We start from the raw sequence: 19517 nt of genomic DNA on the forward strand, positions 1-19517 counted from the left end.
CTAGGACAGCGGAGTGATGACTCAGGGCCCTTTGGCTAGGAGTCAGCCGATGACTCATGACTTGTCTGTCTCCAAAGGGGGGGCAGTGCTCAGGCCAGGGGGACCTGGCCTCACAGCCTGTGCCAGCTCCGTGCAGTCAGTGGGGTCCATCCCTCCAGTCTGGCTGCCTCCCCCATCCCCACACTCCTCCTCGCCCCCTGGAGCCCTACTTCCCCCCGCAGGCCAGTGCCCCACTCAGTGCAGGCAGCTGCTGCCTGTGATGTGCTAAGCAGCAGCAGCAGAGGGCACCAGTGTCCCCCCTCTGCCTGCCACGCCAGATGGACCTGATTTCCCTCCCACTGGGTTCTGCCCCGGGTGCTAGGCCCATCCCTGAGGCTGTGGCATTGCTGCAAGGCCCTTGCCCAACAGGCAGGCCACCCCGGGCCGGGGAGCTGGGCGCAGAGCCTCGGTGTCCAGCCACAGACAGAGCCGGGCACGGCGCCTTGGGGGAAAACCGCAGTGAAACCCACCAGGGCGCCCACTTCACAGCTTGTGTTGGCCGAGCTCATCGTCCCCACCAGGATTCCCGGCATCCTTCCTTCCCCTGTCCCCAGCTGCCAGGGTGCCACCCTCCATCCCCCTCTCGTTCACGGGTTCCCTGCCCCTCCCCCAAGCTCCTCCTTGCCAGGGGCTGTCTGCTCTCCCTCCCCCATACCAGGGGCCCCCATTCCCCCCCCCCACACCATGGGCTCTGTCAGCTCCCTCTTCCCCTGTACCAGGGGCCCCCATTATCCCCCCTGCCAAGGGGTCTGGCTGTCCGCCTTCCCCTCACACCAGAGCCCCCTTATTTCCACCCATGCCAGGGGCACTTCTGTCCCCCCTCCTCTCCCACCATTTTAATTCCTTCTCTGTCTGTCCAGGAGCTCAGTCACACAGGGTGTCAATGTCTCAAACTCCACCTGGAGGCTGGGCAGAGCTGAGATGCTGGGGGGTGTTGTGCTGGAAGGTGTTAATCGTTGTCAGCAGCAGAGGGGCTTGAAGCCGTGGCTCTGGTATCGGATGCTGAGGTTCCAGGGGCCTTCCATTTTCCCCTTTTGGTTTCTCTGATTTTCACCAACATCCATCAGCTCTTGCCCATTGCTGCCTAGAACATTCCCGGAAACATTGGAATTGATTGTACGCAGTGTTCAACAGTTATCTTGTTACAGATAGAGACAGCTAAACAGATTGCACGTTGTTCGGCCAATAAAGCAGACCCTACGATAATACGAACAGGAGAGTTTTGTGTTCCAGAGCATTGTATTTATCAAAAACATATATTTAGAGTTTCAGGGGAAAAAAACCAGACTTGAGTTAAAAACAAAGAATGCCACTCTTCGAACAAAGTAAATCTTTTTTTACAAATAGTAAATACAGTAGGTCCTACAATAATATTGATACAAGAGCATTTTGTTACAGAACTCTTTTTCTTGTAATATATGAACAAATCGTAAATTTGAGGCCTCAGACAAAAAGCCGTGTCACTTTTCAGAGAATAAAAAATAAATGAATTTTCCCCAAAAAAATATTTAATAAAGTAGGCCCTATAAAAATAACATCAGCAGAAGAGGTTTTTGTGCCAGCAAATTCCCCTGGTGTATGTACATTGATCCTCTGTGTCACTAGAGAAAGAATCTCTCTCTCGGCATTTAACTGACTCTTATTCAAGTCAGGAGTGATTGTCACAAGCTGATACTCCCTGCCCCACCCCCAGAATGAGGAAAAGGCTCCCCCAGAATCCCTTCCCCCCGAGAGTGGAACAGGGAGGGGCTACCTGGGACACACATCCCTTCCACATTGCTGCAGGTCTTATTCACCCTGTTTTACAGAAGGGGGAAACTGAGGCACCAAAGAGGGAAGTGGTCATAAATCCAGGCACAGCAAAGCTTGGATTAGAACCCAGGAGACCTCACTCCCAGCCCCCCTGCTCTAACCTATTAGACCCCACTCCCCTCCTAGAGCTGGGACAGAACCAGGCATCCCAGGTCAGAGGGGTTCATCCAGGTCGATAGCCCCTTCACGGAGCAGCCTGTGTAGGGGTCGCAGCCCGGGTCCCATCTCCCTGGGGTGGCGGTGCTGGTCCGGGTGCTCCTGGGGCTGGTCCTGTCCCTCAGGGTGCAGGGGGAGACTGTTATCTGTGGGTTGCCCCCGTAGCTGCTCTGCCGTCCCCTGGGCTCCCAGCGCAGGTGTGGTGGAGTGGCACCCACCGCAGGGGGCCTGGGTTTTCTCAGGCTGTGGGTCCTGGAAGGCAGAGCAAGTCAGGGACTGAGTGGGCATGTGGGGGGAGGAGGGCAGAGGGACTAAGAGTGGCAGGGATCAACTGGGATGGGGGCAGGGACTGAGTGGGCACTGAGGCAGATGGGGATGGCATGGGGGATAGGGACTGAGCAGGTGCGAGGGGTGATGGGGGGGACTGTGCATGCCGCGGGGAGGGGTGAGGAAGGGGGTAGGGATGGAGCGGAGAGTAGACAGGAAGGAGTGGGGAGGGGGCAGAGACTGGATCGGTAGCAGGGAGGGGAGGGGGCAGGGACTGGGTGGGTAGCAGGGAGTCCCCAACAATGACTCCCCCCAGAGCACCTCCCCACATACCTGGCACGGGCTGCCAGGGGGCCGCCCTGCGGGGCTCTGGTGCCGCCAGCTCAGGGCTCTCTGGACATCGGGGCGCAGCTCCCTCGGCTCCTCTTCATGGAAATGCCCCAACAGGGCCAGGCTGGCCTGGAGAGTGGTCAGGTAATAGCCCCCTGGGGGAAAATGGGGCGGAGACTGTCAGGCCAGAAGGGCCCATGGGGATTCTCTAGGCTGCCCCCCTCTCTGCACAGGGCTGCCCTGAATTGATTCCTGGAGGAACTAGCGCGGACCTCAGAAAAACAGCCCACCCTGCTTTAGACACTGCCAGCGAGGGAGAATCCAGCCCTTGGGAGGCTCTGCCCCTGGTAAAGTCCCCCCACTTACAAATGTCCACCTTATTGCTGGTCTGAATTTGTCCAGCTTCAGCTTCCAGCCCTTGGTGCTTGCTAGACCTTTGGCTGCTAGACCGAAGAGCCGTCTGCTCTCCCGTTTCTGTTCCCCACGTAGGTACTTAGATTGGGATCACTCCTAGCCTTTTCTCTGTTAAACTGAACAGATCGAGCTCCTGGGGTCTCTCACTCTGAGACACGTTCTCTGAGCCTCTAATCATTCTCGTGGCTCTTCTCTGAGCCCGCCAGTTTATCAGCGTCCCTCTTGCATTGTGGGCACCAGGACTGGACGCAGGATTCCAGCAGCGGCCGCACCAGCGCCACGTACGGAGGTAACAGGACCTCCCTTCTCCTAGTCGAGATTCCCCTGTTTACACACCCCAGGATCGCATTAGCCCTTTTGGCCACAGCGTCACACTGGGAGCTCACGTTTAGATGATTAGGTGGGTCCCCCCCATTTAGGGAAGTAAACAGACTCAGGGATTTTCCCCTCTAGGGGGCACCATCTCTGATCTGGCCCCAGGGTGAGGGGACTGGCTGGCTCAGGAGGACAAGGAAAAGGGGTAGTGGAGGGCCTAGGGGTCTCCCTTACCTTCCCCCAGGAGCTGGCTGGGCTCCATCAGCTCCATCATGTACTCAGCCTCCATGAGCAGCTGGGGCAGGTCGCACTGAGCCAGGATGAAGCTCAGAACCGGCAAGAACTCGTCCGCCCCATAGCTCCCATCTGGGGGGAAGAGGGGACAAGTGAGTGGGTGCCGGTAGGGATGTAGCAGGAACATAGGAGGGATCAGGAGCGGGGGTCCTGGCAGTAGGGGAGGCAGGCGGCATTGGGAGCATGAGCTGGGGGAGGGAGGCTCCCAGCAGCAGGGGGGCAGGGGCAGCATGGAGAGCACAGGCTGGGCAGGGATGGGGGAGGGATCCCAGAAGCCTGGGAGACATGGGGTGGGGTGCACAGGCAGGGGATTGGGGAGGGAGGGATGGGGACCAGGGTGGATATGTGAGGTGGGGGAGGGGCACAGGGGTCAGTTCTGGGGGTGGGGGGAGGATCAGGAGGTTGGGGGAATGAGTACGTTGGAAGTGAGGGAGGGGGGCCAGGCTGGGTGATATGGGGATGGCGCTGGGGAACAGGGGGCCATATGGGGGTTGTCCGTAGTTGGGGACAGATCTATGGCTGCAGAGATGCCCACCTAGGCCTGGGTGCAGGGCGAGGAAGAGCAGGGGACTGGGGGGGGCAGGGAGGCCATGCAGGTCGGGAAGGCTGCGTGGGGGCCCCCCATGGCTCTGCAGCAGGGGCGGCTCTAGGCACCAGCAAACCAAGCTGTTGCCTGGGGCGGCCAAATCTAGGGGGCGGCAGGCTGGGCCGGTGGACCTGCCGCAGTCATGCCTGCGGGAGGTCCACCGGAGCCGCGGACGACCGGACCTGCCGCAGGCATGACTGCGGAGGGGGCGCTCGTCCCGCGGCTCGGCTGGACCTCCCGCAGGCATGACTGCGGCAGCTCAAGCGGAGCCGCCGACCCGCGAACCGTCCGCAGCCGTGCCCGCGGGAGGTCCGCTGTTCCCGCGGCTCCGGTGGAGCTCCCGCAGTCATGCCTGCGGCAGGTCCGGGGCTCCGGTGGACCTGCCGCGGGAGCTCAACCGGAGCCGCGGGAAGAGGGGACCCGCCGCGGGACCGAGGAAGGGCGGCGCAGCACACCGCGCTGCCTGGGGCAGCCTATTTTCTAGAGCCGCCCCTGCTCTGCAGACACCTTTGCAGCCTTGCAGGAGCAGCATCACGTGGGCGAGGGAGGGGAGGGGGGAAGGGATGAAGGGATCCGTACCCGGGGCTGCCCCCATGGCTCGGTAGACACCCTTGCAGGCCTGCAGCAGCAGTGTCACCTGGGTGCTGGGCGAATAGGCACGCAGAAGCTGCAGCAGTTTGCGCCGTGCCCGCTGGGTGTCATGGGGGCTAGGCAGGGTTGCCCGTGCCGGGAAGGCACCGGGGCCCTGCTCCCGCACCAGCCGCAGGTTCTCCCGGAGCTGGCCCAGGGACCCATCTGCCACGCGTAGCCTGCGCAGCTGGGATGCCAGCACTGGTTTGAGGGGCTTCAGCACACAACGATGTAGGGCCCGTTCCAGCACAGCGTCTGCGGGGTAGGAGTAGGTTACATGGGCTAAGGACAGAGCCAGGAGTCCTGGCTCCCAGCCCCACTGCTCTAACCCACTAGGCCCCACTCCCCTCCCTGAGCTGGGAATAGAACCCAGGCATCCTGGCTCTCCCCCGCCCCAACCCCCTAGACTCCACCCTTTTCTTAGAACCCAGGAGTACTGGCTCCCAGCCACCCCTGCTCTAACCACTACACCCCACTCGCCTCCCAGAGCCAGGGACAGAACCCAGCCCCACAGCTCTAACCCTGTAGACCCCATACCGTCCCAGAGCTGGGAATAGAACCCAGGCATCCTGGATCCCTCCCCCCAGCCCCACTCACCCAGCCTGTGGTCAGGCAGCAGCGTGGGGCTTGGCAGCTCCAGGGCTGGGCTCTGCAGCAGCTGGGTCTTGGTGTGGGTCAGGAAGGTCCGGACGGGGCTCAGCAGCTCGTGGCTGGACTGCCACTCCCCCCTGCCACCCCTCACTAGGGTCAGGAAATCCTGGACGCTGGCTCCCAGCCTGGTGCTCCGGTCCCGCGCCAGCCCCTCCACGGCCCGTGCCAGCTGTTTCTCAGGGGCCAGCACTGCCAGCACGGCATCACTCATGGAGCGCAAAGGGGCACGGGGGCGGCGCTGGGCAGGAGGTGAGGGGGCCCGTGGACCCCCACCCCCCTCGCTCTCTGAGCCACTGGGGGACCCGCTGTCCAGCTCCTGCAGGGATGGGAGGCTGACCCTGGCTGGCTTGGGATTAAGGGGCTCCCCAGCCCTCTGGGGCACCCGATACCCCGACATGCTGAGCGGTGAGTTCTGGCCCGGCTCCCGGCGCGGGGTGGGGGGCATCCCTGTCTGGCTGGAAGGGATTGGGGGCGGTGGCTTGGGGGGTGGTGAGAGAGGGCTGGAGGTCTCAGTGGACACCCGCACTTTAATGCTGCGCTTGAAGTCGTCCCGCCGCAAGCCCCCATCCCTGCCCTGGAACAGGGGGTTCAGGAAGCCCAGCGCCCCATTGCCCAGGCCGCAGTCCAGCTCCCTTGGGCTCCGTGTGGGGATCGCACCCAGCTGGCCAGCTGCAGGGGCAGCATCCCCACAGAGTGGGGGCTCAGGCAGCTCCGGGGGGTCCTTGGCATTGAGAGAAGAGCTCCAGAACTCTGGGGGGGTGGAGGAAACGAGGGGTCAGCACTGAGGAGAGGACATGGGGCCTTTCCCCTCTAGGGGGCACTGGATCTGATCCAGCCCCAAGGTGGGGCACCTGGCTGGCTTGGAGTGGGGGGGGGGGGGGGACGGACACAAATGGGATATGAGCCTTTCCCCTCTAGGGAGTGCCGGCTCCAATCTGGCCCCAGGCCGGGGGGAGGGGAACTAGAGGAGGAAGGGAGGGGAGGGATTTCCCAGCTACCTGGGAAGTGCAGGAAGGAGGTGCAGGGTGATGGGGAAGGAGAGTGGCTGTGGGGATGGGAGTAATGGGGTGGAAATGGGGCACAGAGAGAGGATGGGCAGGGAGGGACCAGGGGGATTGAAGTGAGAGGAAGGATCAGGGAGAGGAGTGTAGGGGCCACTGAGATGTGTGGGGGGGGGGGGCTGAGGGAGGGGTCCAGGGGGAAGGGCTGTGGGGGGGTGTCACTCACCGAGCCCCAGGTGGGAAATGGCCTCCAGTTCCTTGTGCGACACGGCCTGCTGGATGGGTTGGGGCAGGCGCAGGGCGACCGGGAGAACCTCCCTAGGGGGACAGTGCATCAGACTCTGACAGCAGTCCCAGGGCTCCCTCCTCCCTCAGGGACATTCCCCCAATTCCCTTCTGTCCCGCCCCTAGCCCCACCCCGGGGGGCTCTCTGCTCCTCCCTCAGGGACATTCCCCCAATTCCCTTCTGTCCCGCCCCTACCCCCACCCCCGGGGCACTCCCCCAATTCCCTTCTGCTCCTCCCTCAGGGACATTCCCCCAATTCCCTTCTGTCCTGCCCCCACCCCCACGGGCACTCCCCCAATTTCCTTATGCCCCTCCCCCTTGGGCACTCCCCCAATTCCCTTCTGTCCCGCCCCTCCCCCAGGGGCACTCCCCCAATCCCCTTCTGCCCCACCCCCTCCCCCAGGGGCACTCCCCCAATCCCCTTCTGCCCCACCCCTCCCCAGGAGCACTCCCCACCCCTTCTGCCCCTCCCCTCCCCAGGGGCACTCCCCCAATCCCCTTCTGCCCTTTGCCCTCCCCCCCAGGGCTGTCCCAACACCCTCTGTCCTATAACCCCTCCGCTGTCCCCCACTGCCCCGGACACTTCAGGATCTCAGTCTACTGGGAGCAAGGGAGAGCTGGAGCTTGGGGGCTCAGATTCTGGGGTGCTCCCTATCCTCCCACTCACCGGCTCAGGCAGTAGGAGGCCACCAGGTGCAGGAGGTCTGGGAAGCTCCAGGATGAGCCCTCTAGAGAGACGCCTGCAAAGAGAAGGATCCTCAGACTCTGTGGCGCTAGGAGGCACTGTCCCCTGGCAGTCAGTACTTGCCTACTGGCCAAGTGCAGCGCTAGGGGGCACCGTGCTGCAGGGAGCTGGGGGGCTCAGCAGACGCAGGGCTGTGTGTAGGCGTGGCGCTCCCTGGGGGGCACAGGGCAGTGCAGACGCGTCCCTACCTGCTGCTCTCTCCTGCAGGCAGTAGCTAGCGACGAAGGCCGGGGCCAAGTCATCTAGGAGGCGCAAGCAGAGCACCCGGCGTCGGCGTGTGTTCGATTGGCGCACCAGGAATGTCTGGGGCAAGAATGGGGCACCCGTCACCAGGGGCTACGCAAGGGCTGGGGACTTGGAACATTTCCTGATATCCACCCCTTCCCTGCTCAGCCCCACAGACCCATCCAGTGTAGGATTCCCCCCCATCCACCCTATGGACCCATCTAGCATAGGTTCCCCTCCCATTAGACCCATGGACCCATCTAGCATGGGTTCCCCCCATCCGCCCCATGGACCCATCTAGCATGGGTTCCCGACCCATGGACCCATCTAGCATGGGTTCTTCCCATTAGACCCATCTAGCATGGGTTCCCCCCCATCCGCCCCATGGACCCATCTAGCATGGGTTCCCCCCATTAGATCCATCTGGCCTAGGTTTTGTCCCCCATCCCCAGTCAGAGCAATGGACCCATCCAGCCCAGTATCATTCCCCTCCCCAGATGAGCCGCAGGGGCCCATCCTGCATGATACACCCACCCCCCCATCAGCCCAATGGACCCATCTCTCCCATTATCCAGCCCAGCAGGGCAGAGGCACCCCTGAGCCCTCACCCCGGGGGGCTCACGCTGCAGGATGTGCAGGGCGGTGGCAGAGTTGAGGCTCAGCTGCAGCCAGACAGACTGGGTGAGGAGCAGACGATCCAGGAGGCTGACGTTGTTCGGAGACCCCCGTGCTGGCCTGGGCTGGGGGAAGGCGTGTGGGTCTGGGACATCGTACACAGGGTCACGCCCCAGACTGAGGAGGGAGACAGAGCTGTGAGGAGGGCGGGGAGCCCTTAGCACTAAGGGCCAGAGAATGGAACCCAGGAGGCCGAGTTCCCAGCCCCACCTGTTTTAACCCACTACCCGCCCCCGGGACAGAACTCAGGAGTCCTGGCTCCTCCCACGTCCCCGTCCCCAGGCCCCTCTGCCATACCCGTCCGGCTGGTCCGGGGGCTCCATCTCGGCTGGGTGACCAGGTTGCGGAGACGGGCTCCCTCTGCTAGAAATAGGAGCTGCTGTTAACCCTTAGCGGACCCCCCCTTCCCCTGGTACCAACTCCTCTGGGCCCCCCAGGGGCGGCTGAGTGCGGGGCCGCCCGGCCCAGCCTGACGCCAGCCCTGAAACGCTACCGGGAAGCTGCAGGAGGAGCAGGAAGGGGCACGACTCAGACCCACGTGGCCCTTGCTGGGAATATGCTTCTCCCCAGGGCAAGGAGCCCTGGCGAGGCGCTGAGATGCAGCCGGCTCTGGGGTGGTGCGTGGGGCTGTTTGTACCGGGAGGGGATTGCTACACAGGGCGGGCTGCGGCAGCGGCTACACAGCGCCCCGGCTCCGCGGGACAGGGCCAGGGGAGCTGTTCGTGCCGGGGCCAGGAATGCGCGCGTCGGCTCTGACTCACCGTCACACCCAGCCCTGGCACAGGGCTGGGCCGGGCTGAGCCAGCCCCAGATGGGCTCCCCCCCCCGCCGCGGCGCAGTCACGTTTCCAAGGCAAAGCTCTCGGGGTTGGCACAGCCCATGCGGGGGCGCAGATCTAATCAGCAACCCAGCCCCCGGGCAGGGGGAACCGAGGGACACAGACACCAGCCTCCCAGCTTGCCCATTTTGTACAGGGGTAAACTGAGGCACGGAGAAGGGTGCTGCTCAAGCGAGATGCAGATAGAGCTCAGGAGGAGTGGTTCTCAGCCCCTCTGCTCTACCCCACTAGACCCCAATCCCTGAGCTAAGAATAGAACCCAGGCGTCCTAGCTCCTAGCCCCCTGCTCTTATTCACTAGACTCCACTCTCTTCCCAGAGCCGGGGCTAGAACCCAGGAGGCCTAGCTCTCAGCCCCCCGACTAGACACCACTCCTCTCCCAGGGCTGGGATAGAACCCAGGCGTCCTAGCTCCAAGCACCCTGCTCTTACTCACTAGACTCCACTCTCTTCCCAGAGCCGGGGCTAGAACCCAGGAGGCCTGGTGCCCAGCGCCCTGCTCTAAGCACTAGAGACCCTATTTCTCTTCCAGATGGGAGAGGAAGGTCAATCTCAGGGCTGCAGGCCAGGTGTGTAATTATGTGTGTATAATCACAGGGAAATGGAGGGGGAGGGCAGGGCAGGAGATGGAGGGGGGGAATTAGCAAGAAATGGAAAATCCATCAGAAGCAAGCCAGATCCCAGCTCCCCTCCCCTGATCTCAGCTCCCTCCCAGATCCCACCCCCCATCGCAGCCCCCCCACTCCCAGGTCCTGAGCTATAAATAGCTGCTAGGCTGCTCCCTCCCTCCCAGGAGTGAAGTTTTGATGTGAACGGAGCTGACATCGCAGCTCAGCCTGGGGGAGTCCCCAGTGCCCCCCTCCCACTCCCTCAGTGCCCCATCCCAATGCCCCCCACCGCAAGCCCTTACCTGGCAGTGCCCCCTTCCCACTACCCCTTCGCTGCCTGCAGTGTCGTTATTAATTCATTATTCCCTTTGCTCTCACGTCGGACTCAGATGCGCTGGGCTCTGAGCATGTCTGGGCCGCCAGCCAAACCTGGCAGCTGCCTGGCCACCCCCAGGCACCAAGGGTCCTGGGCACCATCTCCCAGGGACTTGCTTTATCCTGCGTTGTATATCTGTCCCCAGCCCCCACCCAAGAACCCTGCCCAGATGCCCTATCCCTTCACTCTGACATCAGGGAGGCTCCCAATACAGAGAGGAAAACTGAGGCACAAACAGGGGAGGGGACTCTGCCACTGTCAGACAACCAACTGGGAAGAGAACCTAGGGATCCTGGCTTCCAGCCAGAACCCCCCTCCCCAACCCAGTGGACCCCACAGTCCTTCCAAAACTGAGGCTAGAACCCAGGAGTCCTGGATCCCAGACCCCAATCAGCTGGGCATGCTGAGAAGGGAGCTGAGCCATGGGGAGGGTAGTGGGGTGTTGGAATCCAGATCAGTTCTCTGCACAACTCTGGGGTGGCAGGCTAAAGCCCCGATGTGGGGAGGGGCTAGTATAGACCCCCTGTGGGCAGTTGTCAGGAGGGTTTGAAAGTTCACTACAGGGCAGAACGAAGGAAATCAGGGTGGAATTCCCAGGTTTGTGACAGATCCGCCCGTGTGACCCAGTCCCACTCACCCTAAGGCCCTTGTAGTCTCTCCAGAGCCTGTGAAGTTGGGGTGCAGCTCTGGCTGGGCTCACAAAGGTGCTGCCACTTGAGGGAAAGAAGCCAGGGTGTGTGTCCCAGAATCAGAGCAGGTTGGAGTCAGGGGGTGCCTTGATGCTGCAGGGACCCCCCCCCCCCAAAGGGGTTGTGGCCAGCTGTTCTGGCGGGGCTCAGAGACAAGGGACGGCACACACAGCTTGGGGGAGGCTTAGAGCTGGGAACCCTCTGTGCCCCAGCAAGGGGACACCCCTCTCCCATCCCACCCTGGGGCCGGAACGGAGCTGGCGTCCCCTAGAAGAGAAAAGCCCCACGTCCCACTCTTCATTCCCCAGCATACACTGAAATGAATCAAAGGGCCAAGATTTTGTATGTTTCACTTGATTTTTAATGTGAACGCTTCCAGGGGGCTGGCCGAGGCCCAGGGCTTTTCCTGCTGAAGCCCCTGGAACCAGCACCCCTATTTTCCTAGGGGGCACAACGGCCCCAGGCACCGGGGTGTATGTGCAGTCCCCCAAGATTGCTACAAACACCAGAGTCCTAGCGAGGGAAGCGAGCGGTGAAGCCTCGTGCTGGCCTGTCTGCAGGGATCTGAGGCGGGAGCGCTGGCCATGGCAACACCCCGCCGGGCAGGGCGCCAGAGTCCTCTCCATCTGAGTCCTAGTGCAAGGGGAGAGCAAGTCCAGCCACTCGGTGTGCCGGGGAGGGTCCGTGGGCCGTTGGTTTCCAGGAGGAGGCCTGTGCCGAGCCGCAGGGCTGAGCCACGAGAGGGCCCGCTCAGGCCTTGTGCACCGAGTACTTGCCCTTCTGCAGCTGCGAGACGTAGATTTTGGTCTTGGTGCCATCCTCCCGGCGCAGCCAGACCTCCCCAGTGCTGACAGCCGTGATCACTGCCCTGCGAGGGAGAGCAGGGGGCACAGTCAGTCCCCCCGCCCTGCCCTGGGACTGGATTGGAGCCAGCACTCCCTACGGGGAAAGGCCCTGTATCCCATTCCCCGCCCCCTGAGCCAGCCAGACCCTCTGCCCTGGGGCTGGATTGGACCCAGAACCCCCTCCTAGAGAGAATGGCCCCATATCACATTCCCAGCCCCTGAGCCAGCCAGTCCCCCGCCTTGGGGCTGGATCAGAGCCAGCACCCCCTATTCCATTCCCTGCCCCCTGAGCCAGCCCCCCCATAGAGAGAATGGCCCCCTATCCCATTCTCTGCCCCCCTGAGCCAGCCAGTCTCCCACCTTGGGGCTGGATCAGAGCCAGCACCCCCCGTAGAGAGAACAGCCCGCTATCCCATTCCCTGCCCCCGAGCCAGCCAGTCCCCCCGCCCACCTTGGGGCTGGATCAAAGCTAGCGCCTCCTCGAGGGAAAGCCCCGTGCCCCATTCCCTCCAGCCAGCCAGTCCCTGGCCACTCACTGCGCAGGCGCCTCGTCCCCGACCTCCAGGATGACGCTCTGCCCTTTGCTGTAGATCTCACCCTCGTAATGCAGCCGCCCGTCCTCGCAGCGGGCTGAAAACTGGGCCCCCGGCTTCTCCACCTTCACCAGCACTGGGGGGAGGGAGGTGGTCAATGCTGGGGGGGCAGGCACAGCCCCACATACCGGGGAGGGGGACCTGCCCTGAGGATGGGCCCTGCTGGCAGCTGCAGGGCCCGGTTAGCTCATGTCCTGGCTGAGGCACTGGGGGAGACCAGAGGTGGCAAGGGGGATCTGTGCAGGGTGGTGGAGGGCAGCAAGATGGCAGGCGAGGAGCCACGAAGGGGCAGGGGGGGCCCGACTGGGATTCAGGGGGGCCTGGATCAGAGCCGGCGCCCCTAGGTGGAAAGACCCTGCACCCCACTTCCTGGGCACCTGAGCCAGCCACTTCCCTGCCCTGGGGCCAGACTGGAGCTGGTGCCCCTAGAGAGGAAATGCCCCATATCTTATCTCTTCCCCAGCTCTTACCGTCTGATTTTCTCTTCTGGGGCGACACGGCTGCTTTAGCCTGTAGGGAGAGACAAGACAATTAAAGGGGCTTACACAGGGTGCGCGCTCCACCCCCGCCGCTGCTCACAGAGCTATGCAGACCCCACCCATGCTGGTCCCCCAGGAAGGATGGCGGCATTAGCCTGTGAGACAGATGGGGAAACTGAGGCACAGGGTAAGGGACTCACTCAGCATCAGGGAACAGAACCAGGGAGTCCTGACTCCCAGCCCCCATTCTCCACCCAGAGTTGGGGATAGAACCCAGGAGTCTTGGTTCCCAGCCCCACCCTCCCCATCACTCTAACCCACTAGACCCCCCCACTCTGCTCCCAGAGCCACGGACAGACCCCAGGAGTCCTGGCTCCCAGCTCCTGGCCCAGCTATGCAAATGGTGACTTTTTAAAGGGCATATTAAGAATATATATGAAAATAATCTCATTTCCACATGTTTGATCCCAAACGGCAGAGCTAGGAAGGGGGATTATTATTGTGCAGAACAACTAAAGGTGTGTATGAAGAGTGGTTATTAAGGGACCTAGGCAGCCTGTGGGGCAGCCAGGGGACATGTGTTTGTGGGAGGGGCTTAAGGGACCCAAGCATTGTGTGGGGTGGCCAGGGGTATGTGAGGGAGTGGGGGTTATTAAGGGACTCAGAGGTCCTGCAGTGTCGCTGAGGGATGGGTGGGGGGGATGGAGTTTCAGGGACTCAAGCATTGCGGGGGGTGGCCAGTGGTGTGCGAGGGAATGGGGGTTATTAAGGGACCCAGGTGTCCTGTGGGTCAGCCTCACCTTTTTGATGGCCGTCCAGTCTTCCAGGATGTCGATGTCCCGCAGCATGTAGACGATGTAGGGGCGTGAGGGGCACGTTAAGGGCATGTAGCCATACGCAGCCACGGTGATCATTTAGCCCCATTCCCTCCCACACCAACTCAGGGAGGGGGCAGCATCAAGATGGGGTGGGGGAACAGTAGCAGCCAGCCAGGCAGGAGCCAGCAGGACTCCCTGCCACAGGGCACCGCAGAGAGGGGAGCCCCTGGGCCAGACATCCCAGCCCTCCCTTTCCCCAACATCACCACTGGGACTGGAAGGGTCAGGGCCAGGGCTGATGGGACGCCTGGTGGGATGGGTCTGTTCTGGGGGAGGACATACCAGCAGTGTGTGTGTGTGGGGGGGGACCCCAGCATGGTCCCCGCCCCACGCAGGGAGGGGATACCAGCGTAAGGATATCAGACACAAGCGGCGCTTTCTTCCTCTTGGCAGGCCGGAAGGGATCCCACTTCTTGAGGCTGTTCTTGGGGCGCAGCTTGTCGTCCCACCACTCTAACCCAGGAGGAGAGGACAAGGGTCAGAGAGGACAGGCCCTCCCACCAGGCTGGGGGAGGGGCCTGCTTGGCAGCAGCCTGCTCTCTCCCTCCCCCCTACACCACAGGGATGCCTCTGGGGGGCAAAGGGGACTCAATCCTCCCTCTCCACTGGGGCTGCCAGTGCAGGGGAAGTTAGTGCCCTCTGGGGACAGGGATGAGGGGAGTGGTTTGTGCCAAGAGTGAGGGGGCAGTGATCCTGGGGACTGGGCTGAGACCCAGCAAACTCACCTCACACATGGAACAAAGGAACAGCTAGAAAGTGGGAACAACACTAGGATACTGGGCAGGATGGACCCGTTGGTCTGATCCATGGGCTGCAGGGACCTTGGACGGGGCTGCCTTTGTAATGGGGATGCAGGGGTGTGTGACACTGGGGACTGGGGGGAGGGACCCTATGGGGGGCAGCAGCGGTGTGGCAGGGGGCATCAAGCTGGGGATGATTGTGGGGGCACACTGAAGTGAAAGCAGGTTAGAGGCACCCTGGATGGCCGGAAGGCAGAGAGACGTGGAGAACGGCAATGTGGGAGGGGAGTCAGGGGAGGCCCCGGGGCTCACTGACCTGAGGTGATGTCGATGCTCTGCCGATCATCCTCCAGGCGCTGGATTCGCTCCAGCAGCTCGCTCTGCATGTTGTCGTAGAGCAGCAGCTTCTCACTCTGTGTGGACAGGACGGAGTCAGGGGGCGCAGCCAGGATGGGCCCACCCCCTTGGCACAGAGAAAACTAGGGAGGCCCTGGAGGCGCAGCCAGACCCGATCTCATCCCCAGGCTGTGGGCTCCCAACCGGCTCGTTTGGTCCCATTCCTGGCCCCCCTGCAGTAGCTGGTGCCACCCACAGGTGCTCCCTGGGAATGCTGGGGGTGCAGAAGTCAGCCACAGGGCTCAGGCAGGATGCAGCAACTGGAGCTGGGACGTGGATGGAGTGTCTGCGGGGGCAGGGCAGTCCATGGGGCACTCAGGGGGCTCTGGCAGGGGGCCCCGTGGGCTGGGGAGGGGTAGATGGGGGCCTGCAGGGGACCACAGCAATGGGATGGGGGGGGGTTGGTAGGAGTAGAGGGGGTTCATGGGGGCCCTCACCTCCAGGTGCTGGCGTGCTCCCTGCAGCTCACACTCGTGCTTGTTCCTGACCACCTCCAGGCACAGCCCCTTGTAGATGCCTGCAAGAGGGGGGATCAGTGACCCCTGCCCATCCACCAGCCCCTCTGCCTCCATGTCCAGCCACAGCCCTGAGAGATGCCCACCCTGGCTAACTCCAAGCCTCCCAGGAGGCTCCAGGTCCAAGTCCCTGCCCTCCTACCACCACCAGTCTGGGTCCCGCCAGCCTCATGCCATCACTCCCAAGACCCAGCGAAATTCCTGCCCTCTGGGCCCCACCCCTTCCTCCCACAGGTGGCCCTTGCCCCCACCTGCCTGACTCTCTACCCCTGAGCCCCCTCCCAGGGCCTGCCTGCCAGCACCCTCCTCTGAATTCCCACCCCACCCCGCAGGCCTCAGTCCCCCACATGCTTCTCCTGAACCCCCTCTCCCCTGCTTCCTCCCCCACAGGCTCCCCCACCCGCCATCCATCCTCCTCTCCCCTGAGCCCTTCCCTCCCCCCACCTCTGGGCACACTGGATCTGGGCCCTGTCATTTCCGCTCCTGAGCCTTCAACCCTTGCTGCTCCCTTAGAGCTGGTCACTGCCCTCTGAGGCCTGCCTGGACAAGGACAGGCCAGGGGACTCAGCCACCCTCCCCCCACGCCCTGGTACTGAGCCCTGGCACCCCAACTCCTCAGCGGTGCGACCAGTCCCCTGTGGGGCAGCAGGGAATACAGTTAACACAGGGCAGGGCCAGGAGCTCACCAGCCACCTCGATGCGGATCTTCATGTTGTTCTGCAGGACACCCAGGGGGTCGAGGTACTCAGCTGCCCGCCCCGACGCCACGTCCTCCAGCTTGGCCTTCACCTGGTTCAGCCGCTCCTTGAATAGCCTGGAGGGTGCACCAGCAGGGACTGAGCACAGCCCTGCCCACCCCACCCAGCCCTGCCCATCATGGTCCTACTCTGCCCACCCCACCCAGCACAGCATAGGCCTGTCCAGCCCCATCCAGCCCACCGTGTCAGCCAGAACTGAGGCAGCCATCTCTGGGGTGGGGTGGAGGGGCAGTTTATCCCAGGATCCCTCGCCTGGCACTGAGATACAGGCACGTCAGGGGTGGGGAAGCCAACAAGGGACTCACTTTTCCTTCAGCTCAGAGAACTGCTTCTCCAGGTCACACATCTCATCCAGGCACTCGCTGCGGCGCCGCTCACAGTCCTCCTCGTCCATCTCTGTAGGGCACAGCACATGTACCTTCCAGCCCATGCTCACACATGGGCATAGTGCCACACACAGACCACCCAGGGAACTGAAGCACACAGAGTCAGGACACTCACCCAGTGGCACACACACAGCTTGGGGTAAATAGAACCCAGGAGTCCTGGCTCACAGGCCCATCTCCCTATAGCCCACTAGACCCCACTCTCCTTCCAGAGCTGGGAACAGAACCCAGGAGTCTGGGGAGAGGACACCAACTTGGCTGGGCCATGGCTCTTACCCAGGAAGCAGGGCCATCCCCCAGTACCACTCTGGGATGAAGGGCCAAGCCCCACCCCATATCCCCTTCCACACCCCAGTACCTGAGCTTTCTTCCTCTGATTCAGAAGGGCTGGCACTATGCTCCTCCTCGCTCTCCTCCTCTTCGCCATTCAGCTCAGGTGCCGAGTCCCCGTCCCCCTCCATCTCCTCCGCCTCCTTGGGCGCCGGGTGCACCGGCATGGGCACTCTGGGTGATCAATGACAGGGATTATTGCCAGGTGATCTGGGAGGGTCCTACTTCACTGCACCCCCCACTGCCCTCCTCCATCACATGCAGAGCAGGGGGCCCTGGACAGGGTCAGCTGCCCCCCAACCCATGGGACCCCCTGTGTGCCCAGAGCATAGGTCTGGACGGGGCAGCTCCAACCTCCAAGCCCTGCCAATGTGTAGCCCTCAGCCACAAGGCCACCTCAACTAGTGGACCCCAGTCTCCATAGCCCACTGAGCCCCCAAGGCTTCCTATTGGCCAAGGAAGTAGCTGCCTTCTCCAAAGGGAATAACAATGAGACCCAACAACTTGTTCCACCTGTGGGTCCTGAATACATATCACATGGGGCTGGATCAGAGCCAATGCCTCCTAGAGGAGACAGGCCCTGTGTCTTATTCCCCCTCCCCCGCACATCCTCAACCAGTCAGTCCTCCTGCCATGGGGCCAGACCAGAGCCAACTACTCCTTGTTCTCACTGCATTGTGATGTGCAGCCACCTTGGAGGGAGCCCCGCAAAGCCGCCCAGTCACTCTGTCAGGGAGCGAGGTGCTATCAGCTGGTAGCTGCTATTGCAACGGTGTCGTGACATGTGATGTGACTGCAGAGATGGGTGCTAGCCTCATTGGAGCCAGCATGGTGACCCCCGTGTTCCACTGCCATGAGCCTGGAGCTCCCTCCTCACCAACACAGCAGGGATCTGACTTCCAACAGCGGGTCCCAATCCAGGCCCATGGGACACTGAAGCTAGCAGGCTGGGAATACAGGCAGAGACAGTAACAGAACCCAGGAGTCCTGGCTCCCAGCCCCCTGCTCGCTCTGTGACCATGGTCTGACCCAGCTCCCTGCTGGCTTTATTGGTGCACGTGCAATGCTGGGGGACGCTCTCTTCCCCCCACCCCTTGATGGGGATGGAATATCTCATCTTCTGCTCACTTGAGAGCACTGAGGAACATACCAATGCTATAACTTCCCCCTCCAGTTGACACAGTCTGCTCTACTCCCGTGTTGGGGAAGGTACCACTGAACCCCTCACACAGCAGGAGAGCACAAATCACCCCTCCCCCCCACGAGATGCCTTGGTCTCTCCCAGTTCCTTTGAGTTTGCTTTGGAAGGTGCCATTCAGGTTCCCATGGTGGGGGACAGCAGGATATAGGGCACCCCTTCCCAGCCTACAATGGTCTGCACCCCCCAGTGCGTTTCAAACGGGGAATGGATCACTGAGTACCCACAATACAGGGGGACGCTCTCTTCCCCCCACCCCTTGATGGGGATGGAATATCTCATCTTCTGCTCACTTGAGAGCACTGAGGAACATACCAATGCTATAACTTCCCCCTCCAGTTGACACAGTCTGCTCTACTCCCGTGTTGGGGAAGGTACCACTGAACCCCTCACACAGCAGGAGAGCACAAATCACCCCTCCCCCCCACGAGATGCCTTGGTCTCTCCCAGTTCCTTTGAGTTTGCTTTGGAAGGTGCCATTCAGGTTCCCATGGTGGGGGACAGCAGGATATAGGGCACCCCTTCCCAGCCTACAATGGTCTGCACCCCCCAGTGCGTTTCAAACGGGGAATGGATCACTGAGTACCCACAATACAGGGGGCCGCAACCCTCCCCTTTGAGTTGCAATAGTCTGGGTCGGCCGCCACTGTAAGTTCTCCCCCTGGGGTTGCAATAGGCCGGCCTGCTCTCCCTTGATCTTAATGGGGATGGAACCAACAAGCTCCAGAAGCAGGGGAGGCAGCGAATCCCCCCCTTGGGCTGCACTGCTCTAGCCCAGCTTCCATTGATCTCAGCTGGGAATGCACCACCCAGCACCCTATGGAGGGAGGCTGGGACGAATCCATCTCCCGCTGCTCTGAGCCCCACGTACCTCGGGGAGCCCAGGCCGGCGGCCTCCCTCCCGTAAGCGCTTCGCTTCTCCGTACCCGGAAGCTCCACAACTACTGGCCCCGCCCCATCCTCTGACAGCCAATCAGGGAGACCAGTTAACCAGAGCGCCGTTGCCTCTATGGTTCCCAGCTGCCCACTGCGCTGGGCCTTATGGGCTAGTGGAGGATGGGGCATGTTCCCATGGCAACAGGAGGCACACAGCCTAGCATGAGGTGAGCGACATTCACCCAAAGTTGGGCTAAGGGGAATCCCCTGAACTGGTGTTGCCATGGCACCTGCTTGTGACACATCACCATGGCACCCAGTCGGGTTGTTGCCATGGTACCATGGGACCTGCTGACTCCTGAACAATGTCATCACAACCTGGTGCAGCTCCATTGCTGCATTGCCAGAGCACCAGTCGTGGCACTGCCATAACATTTGGCACCCAGTCCCAGTGCAGCCTTAGCACAGTACCTCTGGCCCTTTGCCATGGTGCCCAACTGCAACGTTGTCATGGCACCCATGGGACTGCCCCCATCACTCAAGTATCTGGAGCGAAGCCAGGGCTGTGTGGCTCTCAGCTCCCCTCT

General features: G+C 62.1%; 2 protein-coding genes across 6 annotated transcripts; both read right to left on the reverse strand.

Annotated features, from left to right (window-relative positions):
* Nucleotides 1-1276: 1276 nt before the first annotated feature.
* On the reverse strand, nucleotides 1277-10231 carry RIN1 (Ras and Rab interactor 1). Of its 3 annotated transcripts, none has more exons than XM_039546495.1 (11): nucleotides 10174-10231; nucleotides 8724-8789; nucleotides 8360-8561; nucleotides 7715-7829; nucleotides 7449-7521; nucleotides 6722-6813; nucleotides 5441-6244; nucleotides 4793-5098; nucleotides 3568-3699; nucleotides 2608-2759; nucleotides 1277-2259 (listed from the first exon to the last, which is right to left on the reverse strand). In XM_039546495.1, exons 2-11 carry the CDS (start codon nucleotides 8747-8749, stop codon nucleotides 2005-2007), a joined length of 2157 nt encoding a protein of 718 aa, XP_039402429.1. In that variant the 5' UTR covers nucleotides 8750-8789; nucleotides 10174-10231; the 3' UTR covers nucleotides 1277-2004. The 3 variants fall into 3 exon arrangements, with proteins under 3 accessions (XP_039402429.1, XP_039402431.1, XP_039402430.1); XM_039546497.1 differs by lacking the exon at nucleotides 10174-10231 and adding an exon at nucleotides 9700-9748 and having other exon boundaries at nucleotides 8360-8543; XM_039546496.1 differs by lacking the exon at nucleotides 10174-10231 and having other exon boundaries at nucleotides 8360-8543; nucleotides 8724-9041.
* Nucleotides 10232-11279: 1048 nt separating this feature from the next.
* On the reverse strand, nucleotides 11280-19512 carry BRMS1 (BRMS1 transcriptional repressor and anoikis regulator). 3 transcript variants are annotated; one of them, XM_039482298.1, is made up of 11 exons: nucleotides 18926-19512; nucleotides 16885-17030; nucleotides 16446-16536; nucleotides 16069-16196; nucleotides 15305-15384; nucleotides 14788-14884; nucleotides 14092-14184; nucleotides 13654-13718; nucleotides 12845-12884; nucleotides 12318-12450; nucleotides 11280-11804 (listed from the first exon to the last, which is right to left on the reverse strand). In XM_039482298.1, the coding sequence occupies exons 1-11, from the start codon at nucleotides 19363-19365 to the stop codon at nucleotides 11687-11689; spliced, it is 1431 nt and encodes a 476-aa protein (XP_039338232.1). In that variant the 5' UTR covers nucleotides 19366-19512; the 3' UTR covers nucleotides 11280-11686. The 3 variants fall into 3 exon arrangements, with proteins under 3 accessions (XP_039338232.1, XP_039338234.1, XP_039338233.1); XM_039482300.1 differs by lacking the exon at nucleotides 18926-19512 and adding an exon at nucleotides 17253-17935; XM_039482299.1 differs by lacking the exon at nucleotides 18926-19512 and adding an exon at nucleotides 17211-17312.
* Nucleotides 19513-19517: the final 5 nt, after the last annotated feature.

The sequence above is a fragment of the Mauremys reevesii genome, linkage group 7, assembly GCF_016161935.1.
Source record: "Mauremys reevesii isolate NIE-2019 linkage group 7, ASM1616193v1, whole genome shotgun sequence".
NCBI classification, from domain to species: Eukaryota; Metazoa; Chordata; order Testudines; family Geoemydidae; genus Mauremys; species Mauremys reevesii.